Genomic DNA, 13,573 nt, shown 5'->3' with positions numbered 1-13,573 from the left:
TAGATTTATTAAATTGCACGTCCATATAGGATCAGCAGTTACTTACACATGTCTTGTTTGTAGGTCTGGAGCTGCTTTGGCTGTTACTGCATATTTCACATGCCGTGCATCCAGAAGTGGGCCAAGGACAGCATATTCCTTGTGTCTTCACCATTGACAGATGACAACTTTGAAAAAAAAGATTATCCTTGGCCCTGGTATGTGAGAAAACAAAATACTACAAATACTTTGACCTTTCACACAAAATTTAATTCCATGAATTCTTCTTTTTTATTTCTTTCATTATGATATTTTGTAAGAAATTTTTGGATTAACATGCTTTGTCTTTTGTTAGTAAAGTTTAGGGGAGAAGATTTGATTCTTGCTCTTATTTTTTATTATAACTTTGGTGGCCTTATGTGGTGTTTTTCTTTATGTATTTCAGCCCAAAGTGTCGCTACGAATATAAGAGGTCACAGACCCCTGCTAGGTATTACTGTTATTGTGGAAAAGTAGAAGACCCTCCCCTGGACCCATGGCTTGTCCCACATTCTTGTGGACAAGTTTGTGAAAAAGTATTTAAACCCTCATGTGGGCACAAATGTTTGCTGTTGTGCCATCCAGGTAAGTAGTGAACTGGCTCCAAATTAGAGGATGGGGGCATATGATGGCATATTATGACAATAACTTTTATTATCATTAGCAATAAATTTTTATATAATGTAAATAATAATATTATATGTATATTTGTAATATACGTTGGTTAAAAATGTGTATATTTTTGGATAAAAGAATGCTGTCCCTGCAGCTATTGCCTGTGTGTCTCTGTTAAAGGAGGCCAAATACAGGACGTGTGGGCAAGACAGGCAGGGCTCTGTGCAGGCTCCTGGCTTGTCAATCATCCTGATGTGACCTGGGAGTTTTTCACAGAGCCTCAGTGTACAGAGCCCTGCTTGTCCTCAGTGTACAGAGCCCTTCTTGTCCTCAGTGTACAGAGCCCTGCTTGTCCTCAGTGCACAGAGCCCTGCTTGTCCTCAGTGCACAGAGCCCTGCTTGTCCTTGGTGTACAGTGCCCTGCTTGCCCTCGGTGTACAGAGCCCTGCTTGCCCTCGGTGTACAGAGCCCTGCTTGCCCTCGGTGTACAGAGCCCTGCTTGCCCTCGGTGTACAGAGCCCTGCTTGTCCTCGGTGTACAGAGCCCTGCTTGTCCTCGGTGTACAGAGCCCTGCTTGTCCTCGGTGTACAGAGCCCTGCTTGTCCTCGGTGTACAGAGCCCTGCTTGTCCTCGGTGTACAGAGCCCTGCTTGTCCTCGGTGTACAGAGCCCTGCTTGTCCTCGGTGTACAGAGCCCTGCTTGTCCTCGGTGTACAGAGCCCTGCTTGTCCTCGGTGTACAGAGCCCTGCTTGTCCTCGGTGTACAGAGCCCTGCTTGTCCTCGGTGTACAGAGCCCTGCTTGTCCTCGGTGTACAGAGCCCTGCTTGTCCTTGGTGTACAGAGCCCTGCTTGTCCTCGGTGTACAGAGCCCTGCTTGTCCTCGGTGTACAGAGCCCTGCTTGTCCTCGGTGTACAGAGCCCTGCTTGTCCTCGGTGTACAGAGCCCTGCTTGTCCTCGGTGTACAGAGCCCTGCTTGTCCTAGGTGTACAGAGCCCTGCTTGTCCTAGGTGTACAGAGCCCTGCTTGTCCTCGGTGTACAGAGCCCTGCTTGTCCTCGGTGTACAGAGCCCTGCTTGTCCTCGGTGTACAGAGCCCTGCTTGTCCTCGGTGTACAGAGCCCTGCTTGTCCTCGGTGTACAGAGCCCTGCTTGTCCTCGGTGTACAGAGCCCTGCTTGTCCTCGGTGTACAGAGCCCTGCTTGTCCTCGGTGTACAGAGCCCTGCTTGTCCTCGGTGTACAGAGCCCTGCTTGTCCTCGGTGTACAGAGCCCTGCTTGTCCTCGGTGTACAGAGCCCTGCGTGTCCTCGGTGTACAGAGCCCTGCGTGTCCTCGGTGTACAGAGCCCTGCGTGTCCTCGGTGTACAGAGCCCTGCGTGTCCTCGGTGTACAGAGCCCTGCGTGTCCTCGGTGTACAGAGCCCTGCGTGTCCTCACTGCACAATTTCTGTATTTGGTCTCCTCATTTTTACCAATGTACATTACAAATATACATATAATGATATTTTCATATTACATTACATTATATAAAAAGTTTTTGCAAATGACAGGTACAAGTTAAAGAATACCCTTTAAATCAACTGCAATCTTTGTTCTCTTTTAGGTCCATGTCCACCATGCCCAAAGATGGTGACCACCACCTGCTATTGTAAGAAAGCAAAGCCTGTTCCTAGAAGATGCAGCACCAAAGAATGGTCCTGTCAGCAGCCTTGCAGAAGAATGCTGCTGTGTGGACAACACAAGTGTGAGAATCCTTGTCATAAAGGTAGGGTTGTAAATTTGTACAAATCCTTGGTTTATTCACGTGTTTTCTATCTGTGCATTCAAAACCCAGTCTACCCTTAGTAGCAAGAAATCAGCATGGAAATATAAGCTTGCTGCAGACATTGAAAACTAAAGCCTGCTTATTTTATTGTGGATTTCAACCTTTTCTGTGCTTAGGGGGATATCCCGGTAAATCTTTAAATTTTTTTATGTAACCTGTGCCTAAGAGGAGAGTTATTATGCTGAAGAGGAGATCAACTTCCTCCATCTATAAATATGTAGCCATATTCTTATACTGAGGTTATAGTGTCCCTAGTTGCAGGGTTGGCACATACAGGGTTCATTTGACAGCCCTGTAAGGAGCTGTATTGGCCGCCTTTAGTAGGGGACAAAGATTTATATTAGAAAACATAATTCAAAAAAACTAGTCAGCAGCATTTACTTTCTAACGTACCAGATCAGTCTTCCACTTGTACTCAGGTAATACAGTGGGGATCAAAAGTTTGGGCACCCCAGGTAGAAATTTACATTAATGTGCATAAAGAAGCCAAGGAAAGATGGAAAAATCTCCAAAAGGCATCAAATTACAGATTAGACATTCTTATAATATGTCAACAAAAGTTAGATTTTATTTCCATCATTTACACTTTGAAAATAACAGAAAACAAAAAAATGGCGTCTGCAAAAGTTTGGGCAGAATTTATAGCATGCACTGCCCCCTTTACAAAGCTGAGACCTACCAGTGTCATGGATTGTTCTCAATCATCATCTGGGAAGACCTTAATACATGTGCATTAAAGGGGTACTCCAACCCTAAGACATCTTATCCCCTATCCAAAGGATAGGGGACAAGATGTCTGACCGCGGGGTTCCCACTGCTGGGGACCAACGCAATCTTGCATTCAGCACCCACCTCGGGGAGCTGCACGCCATGCTGCCAGCTCCGAATCTGCCCTGTGATGACCACGGGGCTGGCAGATTCGGAGCTGGCAGCGCGGCGTGCAGCTCCCCGAGGTGGGTGCTGAATGCAAGATTGCGGGGGCCCCAAGCGGCGGGAACCCCGCGGTCAGACATCTTGTCCCCTATCTTTTGGATAGGGGATAAGATGTCTTAGGGCCAGAGTACCCCTTTAAATCTGCATCATCCCTCTTGCACAGAGTCCTGTCTATATCCAATTTTTCCCAGAAATTTTGGAGAGTAATGCAGCCGATGTACAACAAAAAAAGAAATACGATGGTTTTTATTCACCGACGAACGCTTAATGTTAAAGAAAATTTTCTTCCAGTCCCCCTCAGGTCTCTCTTCCATTTATTCTTACTTTTAATTATTTGTGTTTACACCTTTAATGTAATTATCATTTTATATACTATTCCCAGTAGATTCTTCTTCCCCCAATTCCATGCCTCCATAACATAATCTAACACAGGGTGGGACACCACTTTCCATCTCTCATTTTCTTTATCCCTTAAATATACATCCCTTTTCTCTGTCGGCTCCATTGGGGGACACAGACTCAGATATACCCGCCTCCAAGCCACTGAGCAATTCAGTTTTTGCTTAGTGTCTTAAGGAGGAGGACATGGTCTGTTTTTCTCCAGACCAAGTCTCATATTTTTTATTTTATTAGGTTTAGGGAATGTGTTAGTTCTTTATTCCTTTTTATTTCTATAATGGGGACTCAGGAACGCAATGTTCACTGTTTCCCCATTGCGAGAGGTGGCAGGCATATTGGATGTACTGTTAACCCCCTCTCGCCAACGGTCAGCACTTGGGGTTGTACCTCATGGGTCCGGGTCCCCCTACCTCCCTGTTCGCCTCGCTATGAGCTTGGCTTGCCGCAGGTGAAAATGCTGACTGAAGACTACAGTCTGAAGACTTCTTTAGGTAAGTTCTTCAGCATAGGTGAGTATCTTTTTCTCCCTAGGTCTTGCAACAGCTGGAGACCCTTTGTTTTTTGGCCCTATCCTACAGAAGCTGGGACTGGCCGGGGGATACTTATTCCATGCAGGGGGAGTATTTTTTATTATATGGGGGGCAGTGGAGCTATGGGGCAGTGTTTGTCTGTACGGGCACTTTATTAGAAGCGTGTGTTTTACTGTACGCGCCGCAGGCTTCTCCCTGCGGGCGGCTTGTGCCTTTTTTACTTTCACTTTCGGCAGCCGACAGCACTTCATTACAGAGGAGTCCCGCTGTATATCTTTAACGGCCCGGCGGACATTAGCTCCGCCCACCTGGCCGCATAAGCGCCTCAGCAGCGTGAAAAGGGCCACCAATCAGCGATGTGCGCACGTTGGGGCCGTGCAGGGGCCAATCACAGAGCTCCTTTTGGCTGGCGTCTTTTCTCTCTCCTTCAGCACGGTGCAGAGTTCTCCTCACAGCAGCTGCCTTGGGACACAGACTCTGGGTAAGACTGTTCATTTTTTGACTATGTCCGTGCCCAAAAACTGTTCCTCCCTATAAGCAGATTCCGGGAATATTAGTTACCCATTACGCTTCTAACAGCTGCTCTGCAAAAATGTCAGGTTCTGCTTAACCCATTTGTTCTGCCTGCTCCACTGCTCCCCCAGATCCCCCTGCTATTTCTAACCCAGGTGCCCCTTCAGACCTGGTGGGTTCGGCCGCCCCTCCAGCCTGGGTTTCCTCCCTCTCCCAGTCTATATCCGACTTGGCACAGGTCTCCCGTTCTGTGGTGACTGCCTTGGAGAGGTCTACCCTTCACCGGCCCTCTAGAAGGTCCCGTTCCCCTTCCCCCTACGCTTTGCATAAGCGTAATAGGGGTGTCTCCTCTGACTCTTCCCAGGAGTCTACTGGTAGGCACGGGTGTTCCTCTCGCAGGTCTCGCCCGACCACTTCTTCAGGCCACACGCGTCACTCTTTTAGAGGACGTACCCGCGGTCACCGCTCTGGCTCTCCTGTATCACGTAACAGGTCGGAGTCTCCCTCTTACCGGGCTGCCTCCACTCGTTCGCACTCTCCTGAAGAGCGAGCGGCCGAGGGTTCCGTATCGGCATCCGATTAGGAGGACCGTTCGGACTCAGTGGACGCGGTGAACTCATTGGTTATGGCCATAAGAGACACCTTTAACCTAGAGGGCCCAGGAACTTCGGACGCAGCTCCAGAAGTATCCTTTCATCGTGCCCGATCGGCACCCAAAGTGTTCAGCTCTCACGCTGAATTTGAGGCCATTCTAGAATCTGCCTGGAAGCACCCTGAGAAGAAGTTTCAGGGACTGAAGAAAGTCCAAGCGCGATATCCTTTCCCCCAGGACCTTCTTTCCAAAGTGACTTACTCTCCGTCGGTGGATCCTCCCGTTTCCCGCCTCTCTAAAGCTACTACCTTGCCGCTGGCGGATGCAGCGGCCTTCAAGGATCCTGCAGACAAAAAGGTTGTTGTTAGCGAAGTATGCCTTTGAAGCAGCGGGTTCTTCCCTGCTCCCTGCCTTCGCCTCTACCTGCTCCCTGCCTTTGCCCAACTCCGTCAGGGCATTCTTTCAGCTTCTCCCCCGGAAGAACTGTCTGCTCTGGCCCTCCAATGTTCCAAAGCTGGAGATTTCCTGTGTTCTGCTTCCTTGCACTCAGCTCGCTGCGCTGCCTATGCCACCGGTAATCTAGTGGCCCTCCGTCGTTCCATTTGGCTTAAAACTTGGAACGTGGATGCAGCATCTAAGAAGTCTTTCACCGAGATTCCTTTTACTGGTTCCTGTCTTTTTGGCAAGCGCCTGGATGAGATTATCTCTGAGGCGACAGGGGGCAAGAGCTCTTTATTACCTCAAAACAAATCTAGCACTTCTTTCCGTAGGAAGTCTTCTTCCTTTCGGTCCTTTCGGACGTCTGGCCCCTCTAAAGGGTCCAACCAGGTGCCTCCACGGGACAAGAAGGTTCCCTTTTGTCCGTGGAAGTCGGACACCAACCGTCCCGACCGTTTTGCGGCCAAAACAGGCAACCGCAAACCCACTTCTGCATGAAGGGATGCCCCCACCCGCAGCTTTTTTCCGGGTGGGAGGTCGTCTCTTGCTTTTTCGAGATGTTTGGACCAAGCACATTCAGGACTCCTGGGTCAGGGACATGGTGTCCAACGGATACCGGATAGAATTTGCCTCCCTTCCGAGTGATCGTTTTTTCCAGTCCCATGCTCCCCGATCTCCCTCGCTTGCGAGGGGATTTCGGGAGGCTCTTCAGTCCCTTCCAGGGTTTCATCGTCCCAGTTCCTTCAAGGGAACGCTTTCGGAGTTTTTATTCCAATCTTTTCGTGGTTCCCAAGAAAAACGGTTCTGTGCGGCCAATCCTGGATCTCAAACATCTCAACCACCATCTTCTTATCCGCCATTTCCGAATGGAATCTCTCCGTTCGGTGGTGGCATCTATGGATCAAGGGGAGTTTCTTTCCTCGGTGGACATCAAGGTTGCCTACCTCCACGTTCCAATTTTTCCCGGACACCAGCGGTACCTCCGCTTTGCGATTACGGAAGGTCATTATCAATTTGTGGCTCTCCCCTTCGGTCTGGCCACAGCGCCACGAGTCTTTACCAAGATTCTGGCGCCTGTGGTAGCTCTGTTACGGTCAAGAGGGGTCTCAGTGATACCCTACTTGGATGACCTTCTCATCAAAGCCCCCACAAGAGCCCAGGCTCTGGAGAATGTGAGCCTCACTCTTCAGACCTTATGTCGCTTCTGGTGGATGGTCATCCGAGACAAGTCGGTTCTCTCCCCCACCCAGTCTCTGGTCTTCTTGGGCTTCAGTTCGACTGTGCCTCGGCTCGGATTCGCCTTCCGCCGGACAAACGTCTGGCCCTCTTGTCGGGAGTCCGCTCCCTCCGGACACCATCCCCGGTCTCCATCCGTACTTGCATGGAAGTTCTGGGTCGGATGGTGGCAGCCATGGAGGCCGTACCCTTTGCCCAGTTTAATTACCGTCCTCTTCAGCTGGCGATTCTTTCACGATGGGACAGGTCCCCTCTCTCTCTCTATAGCAAGATTGTTCTCTCGCTCCGGACTCAGCGGTCTCTGCGCTGGTGGCTCCGCTCCCCTCTTCTTCTTCAGGGACATTCGTTCCTCCTCCTCCACTGGCAGGTGGTCACAACGGACGCCAGCCTGTCGGCCTGGGGGGGGGGGGGGGGTGTTTTCAGGGATCAGATGGTTCAGGGCCTCTGGCCTCCCCAAGTAGCCCTTCTTTCCATAAACATTCTGGAACTGAGGGCGATTTATCTTTGTCTGAAGCATTGGGAGTCCCTGCTTCTGGGTCACCCTGTCCGTGTCCAGTTGGACAATGCCACAGCTGTGGCATACATCAATCGGCAGTGATGCTCAGCATCCTCCTCTGGGCGGAACAAGTGGTTCCAGCCATTTCGGCGATTCACATTCCGGGAGTTCTCAATTGGGAAGCGGATTTCCTCAGTCGGTCCTCAGCCGACCCCGGAGAGTGGTCTCTTCTTCCGGAGGTGTTCACGCAGATCTTCGACCTCTGGGGGACCCCGGACGTGGATCTCTTCGCGTCTCGACACAACTGGAAAGTTCCGAAGTTTGTGTCAAAGTCCAGGGACCCCCTGGCTCTAGCCGCGGATGCCTTAGTAATTCTGTGGTTTTGTCTTGCCCTACCAGTTCCCTCCTCTCCCTCTCCTTCCCAGGGTTCTGAGGAAGCTCAAGGCGGAAGGAGTCCCCGCCATTCTGGTGGCTCCAGACTGGCCTCGAAGGGCATGGTATGCCGACGTGGTCTGGCTTCAGGACGATGTTCCATTCTGCCTTCCTCTTCGTCCAGACCTACTGTCACAGGGTCCCCTTTGCCACCCCAATTTTCAGTCGCTGCATTTGACGGAGTGGCGGTTGAGACCGCGGCTCTAAGGGCCCGCGGCTTCTCTTCCCAGGTAATTCGCACCATGCTTAGGGCTCGCAAGCCCTCCTCAGGTTTCAGCCCTTTCTATTCTTTTTCAGCATCCTCTGGCCCCTCTTTACCGGTCCCTCCTTACCGGTCCCCTTCTCCCCCTTGGGACTTGAACTTTGTTCTAGGCGCTCTCCAGGGCGCACCTTTTGAGCCCCTTAAGGGAGGTTCCCCTTCGCCTCCTTTCCTGGAAAGTGGCTTTTCTTATAGCTATTACCTCCATTAGGAGAGTTTCTGAACTGGCAGCTCTCTCCTGCCGTTCCCCTTTCCTGATAATTCATCAGGACAAGGTTGTTATCTGACCAGATCTGTCTTTCTTGCCTAAAGTCGTTTCGGCTTTTCATCTCAACGAGGACATCATCCTTCCGTCCTTTTGTCCCGCTCCTTCTCATCCCAGGGAGCACCTGCTTCACAAATTGGATGTGGTTTGAGCGGTTCGGACTTATCTTTCCGTCACCTCTTCCTTTCGTCAGTGCGATTCTTTTTTTCGTCCTTATGGAAGGCCGTCGGAAGGGACAGCCTGCTTCTAAGGCCACCATTTTTCGGTGGATCAGATATGCTATTTCAGAAGCTTACTGCTGCAAGGGGAGGACCCCACCTTTTCAGGGTTTTGGCTCATTCCACCCGCTCTGTGGGAGCATCCTGGGCTCTCCGAAACAAGGCCTCGGCCTCGCAGATCTGTAAAGCGGCCACTTGGTCGTCTTTGCAGACTTTTTTGAAATTCTATCAGGTTCATACCTTCGCATCGGCTGATGCTAGTCTGGGCCGTAAGGTGTTGCAGGCAGCGGTGGTACAGCCGACTGCCTGACCTTTTTATTCTCTGCCCACCCAAGGGACGGCTTTGGTACGTCCCAGAGTCTGTGTCCCCCAATGGAGCCGATAGAGAAAAGGAGATTTTTTAGACTTACCGTAAAATCTCCTTCTCGAAGGATCCATTGGGGGACACAGCTCCCGCCCCTTTTCTGGGGTTCCTTTTTCGGTTATCTGTCCGAGGGAGTGTTCAGTTATTGTTTCTTCGAGTTCTCGGACAGTTCATGTTTTTTTTTTCCTTGATCGGTCGGTCTCCTCCTATTGCTCTGAGACTAAACTGAATTGCTCAGTGGCCTGGAGGCGGGTATATCCTGCTGGGAGGAGCCGACTTGTTGGCTACCATATTGTCAAGCTCCTAGAGACAGCAGCATATACCCAGAGTCTGTGTCCCACAATGGATCCTCCGAGAAAGATTTTACGGTAAATCTAAAAAATCTCCTTATTTGCATATATCCAAATATATTTCTTTCCCCCAACCCAAATTGCTGCTTTATCTGTGACCATTACTTTAATTTTCCCGCTTCAAAAAAGGTGATGAACCAAATTTATATCCTTCCTTCCCCAATCCGTGAAATTACTGATTTTTCTCATCTCTTTTAAATATTCATTACCCCAAATCAGTTAAATTAACAAACTCCTTTTGCCTTAATTAATTCCCTGTAGTGTTTGACTCTTCCTTCAGTCCTTGCCACCCAATTTACCACTTTCTAAGACTGCAAAAATATCCTTCTCCTTCACTCCCATCCTATTTAAGAACTCAATTGTTTTTCCCCCTTCTTGTGAAATGTGAACTAACTATAAAATAAATGTAAGAATTAGGAAGACCCAGAGTACAATACATGATGTCTTTTGATTTATTATGTATATATACATTTTCAGGAGACTGTCAGCCGTGCCCAAGAGTCAGCAAACAAACTTGTCTTTGTGGAAAAAAGGTTGCCGAACGGTTGTGTGCAAGTCCAACGTGGCAATGTGATGTTGTGAGTCCTTTGCCTCTTCTATACTACAGGAATACGATTGAGCAATATTTAGATTTTAGGCATATAGCATTTTTCAATTTTGATTTGCTTTCAATAAAGGAGACAGATTTTAACGTGTTCATTTATGATCAGCTACCTTAAACTGCTTTATAGGAAATGATCATAAATTAATATGTTTACATCTATTTATTTTCATACAGCAGTTTATTAGTTTATTCAGTTATAAAGAGGCACTTTACAATTTTTAGCCTATATAGTGCAGCATAGGCTATTTTAAAGGGGTACTCCCCTGGAAATATATATATTTTTTTAAATCACCTGGTACCAGAAAGTTAAACAGATTTGTAAATTCCTTCTATTTAAAAATCTTATTCCTTCCAGTACTTATCAGCTGCTGTATGCTCCACAGGAAGTCTTTTCTTTTTAAATTTGCTTTCTGTCTGACCACAGTGCTCTCTGCTGACGCCTCTGTCCATATCAGGAACTGCCCAGAGCAGGATAGGCTTGCTATGGGGATTTGCTCCTGCTCTGGACAGTTCCTAAAATGGACCGAAGTGTCAGCAGAGAGCACTGTGGTCAGACAGAAAGGAAATTCAAAAAGAAAAGAACTTCCTCTGGAGCATACAGTAGCTGATAAGTACTGGAAGGGTCAAGATTTTTAAATAGAAGTAATTAACAATTTAACTTTCTGGCACCAGTTAATAAAAAAAAAAAAAAAATGTTTTCCAGTGGAGTACCCCTTTTAAAAGAAACCTGTCACAAGTTTCCTTTAACCTGATTGATGAGCAGCATTAAACATTGACAGGCTTCCTTATCCAATATTTCTATGACTCTGGTTGTGCTATTTTTAGAGAAATCATAGATGTAACTATATCCGGAAACGGGTCTCCAAGTCTTCGTGCAATCCACCAATCAGGGCTGCCGTTGCCCCATTCTTGGCTGAAGTTAAATCTATGATTTCCCTAAAATGGCAAGGCTGTTCATAGTGAATCATATATCACTGGGATAAGGGAGTCTGTCAGTGTTTCCTGCTTACTATGGTTTGGGCAGCATGAAACTTGTGACAGGTTCCTTTTTATACTAGGCTCTTTGTATATACCTATATTAGCTGATGTGCCCCTTATGAGTTTTCTACTGTCTTGATTCTTTCTTCCCCTCTGATATGGTTTTCTGATGCAGCCTAAATTTCCCATGATAGCTCTGGCTTTTCAAAAAATATTGGGGGTGGAGTCTTTTCCCTCCACTTCTGAAGTGTGTCTTTAGAGAATTTTTTTCTGACTTTCTAACCTTTTCTGACCTGCTAACTTTTACTACTTTTACTACTGATACTGATACTTATATATTTTCCCTATTATTTCAGGTTTGCAGAAAAACGTTATCTTGTGGGAACCACACGTGTGAGCAGGTGTGCCATGCTGGACCATGCGGACAGTGCCCCCGTCAAGGGAATCGATTGTGTCCATGTGGAAAAACAAGTACAGTTCTGAAACTATATGAGGGTTTAAGTTTAGGAAAGCATTAGGCTGCATTCACACCACATTTGGGACATACAGCAGGTAGATGCCGCAGGGGGATTTCAAAACCGCCTCTTTCCTATCCCTGCCAGACCCATTTGATACCCCATTTATTTCATTTAGGTGACTGGAGTCAGCTGTAGACTCTAGTTGGCTAATTTTTCCAGCATATCCAGTTTTTAAACTGGACCGAAAACTGTAGCCTGCTGCGCTTTTCAGTCTGGTTCAAAAACTGGATACAGTGTGAAAATGAGCTGGACGGAGTTACTAGCTGACTCCATTCACCACATTGAAATGATCCTGGTACAACGTGGCACTGGCAGGCATACGGCAGGAGGCGGTTTTAAAAATTCCCCTGCCAGATTTGTTTCTGTATACCCCAGACGTGGTGTGAATGCAGCCTTAAAGTGTACCTGTCGTTAACAAAAACGTTTTATACTATGTAGATAATACCATTTTATGTATATTTGTTATATACATAGGTTAAAAATTGTGTATATGTTTGTCCCTACAGCTATTGTCTGTGTGTCTCTTTGAGGAGTCTAAATACAGGAAGTGTGGGTATACAAGCAGGGCTCTGTACACAGAGGACAAGCAGGGCTCTGGGACACGCTCCTGGCTCAAACATCAGGCTGATTGACAAGTCAGGAGCCTGCACAGAGCTCTGCTTGTCTTCAGTGCACAGAGCCCTGCTTGTCCTCAGTGCACAGAGCCCTGCTTGTCCTCACTGTACAGAGCCCCGCTTGTCCTCAGTGTACAGAGCCCCGCTTGTCCTCAGTGTACAGAGCCCGCTTGTCCTCAGTGTACAGAGCCCCGCTTGTCCTCAGTGCACATAGCCCTGCTTGTCCTCAGTGCACAGAGCCCTGCTTGTCCTCAGTGCACAGAGCCCTGCTTGTCCTCAGTGCACAGAGCCCTGCATGTCCTGCCATCACTTCCTGTATTTGGACTCCTCATAGAGACACACAGGCAATAGCTGCAGGGACAGCATTTTTTCATCCAAAAATATACACATTTTTTTTAAATCAATGTGTATTACAAATATACATATAATGGTATTATCAACATTATTGTTAATGACAGGTATACTTAAAGCAAGTAGATACATTTTCATCTGAATCCATATACAAGTACAGTGGTCCCTCAACATACGATGGTAATCCGTTCCAAATGAACCATTGTTTGTTGAAACCATTGTATGTTGAGGGATCCGTGCAGTGTAAAGTATAGGAAGTTGTACTCATCTGTCCCCGCCGCTCCGGACCGTCACCGCTGCCCTGGATGTCGCCCTCCATCGCTGTCGCCGCGTCCCCGACGCTCCGGACATCTCTGCTTCCCTGGGATCATCGTTCTCACGTCGCCGCCATCACGTCACTACGCACGCCGCTCCTATTGGATGACGGGACGGCTTGCGCTGCGACGTGATGACGACGGAGAGTGCCCGCGATGCAGGGGATCTCGAAGAGGATGCGCCGGAGCCCCGAGGACAGGTGAGTGACCATCACCGGAGCACATGCGGCACCATAAACGGCTATCCGGCGGCAGCTGAAGCAGTCGGCGCTGCCGGATAGCCGTTTATGCGATGGCCCCGACATACAAAAGCATCGTATGTTGATGCTGCCTTCACAGAGGCCATCGCATGTTGAAATTATCGTATGTTGGGGCCATCGTAGGTCGGGGGGTCACTGTATTCTGTGAATTTCCTTATCTATCAGGTTATGTTTATGTTGTTTACATGAATATTTATAGGCTTATTTTTATTATTCAGAGTACACCTTGCCCTGCACAGAAGATGTCCCTACATGTGGTGATAGCTGTGACAAAGTGCTAGAGTGCGAGATGCACAAGTGTTCTCAGCGCTGCCATAGAGGCCCTTGTGAAACATGCAGACAGGTTAGTTTAAATTTGCATAACTAGTTTTGCATCTCTAGTTCCCATGCTGTCCTATGTGTTTGCAAGGTTATAGACTCCAAACAAACCCGGTCTGCCCTCTCTTATAATGTC

General features: G+C 48.1%; 1 protein-coding gene across 5 annotated transcripts in view; it reads left to right on the top strand.

Annotated features, from left to right (window-relative positions):
• The window catches only part of NFXL1 (nuclear transcription factor, X-box binding like 1), a 110,467-nt gene that overhangs the window by 17,792 nt on the left and 79,102 nt on the right, over window positions 1-13,573 (top strand). For all 5 annotated transcript variants that reach the window (XM_056557493.1, XM_056557496.1, XM_056557512.1 and 2 more), the window contains exons 5-10: window positions 64-197; window positions 425-603; window positions 2,234-2,395; window positions 9,958-10,058; window positions 11,419-11,533; window positions 13,338-13,462. In XM_056557493.1, the coding sequence (XP_056413468.1) occupies window positions 64-197; window positions 425-603; window positions 2,234-2,395; window positions 9,958-10,058; window positions 11,419-11,533; window positions 13,338-13,462 (816 nt within the window). The remainder of the gene's footprint in view (window positions 1-63; window positions 198-424; window positions 604-2,233; window positions 2,396-9,957; window positions 10,059-11,418; window positions 11,534-13,337; window positions 13,463-13,573) is intronic.

The sequence above is a fragment of the Hyla sarda genome, chromosome 1 (genome assembly GCF_029499605.1).
Source record: "Hyla sarda isolate aHylSar1 chromosome 1, aHylSar1.hap1, whole genome shotgun sequence".
In the NCBI taxonomy this organism is placed as follows: domain Eukaryota; kingdom Metazoa; phylum Chordata; class Amphibia; order Anura; family Hylidae; genus Hyla; species Hyla sarda.
The sequence above is the reverse complement of the archived record's forward strand: the minus strand, read 5'-3'. Positions and strand labels throughout refer to the sequence as shown.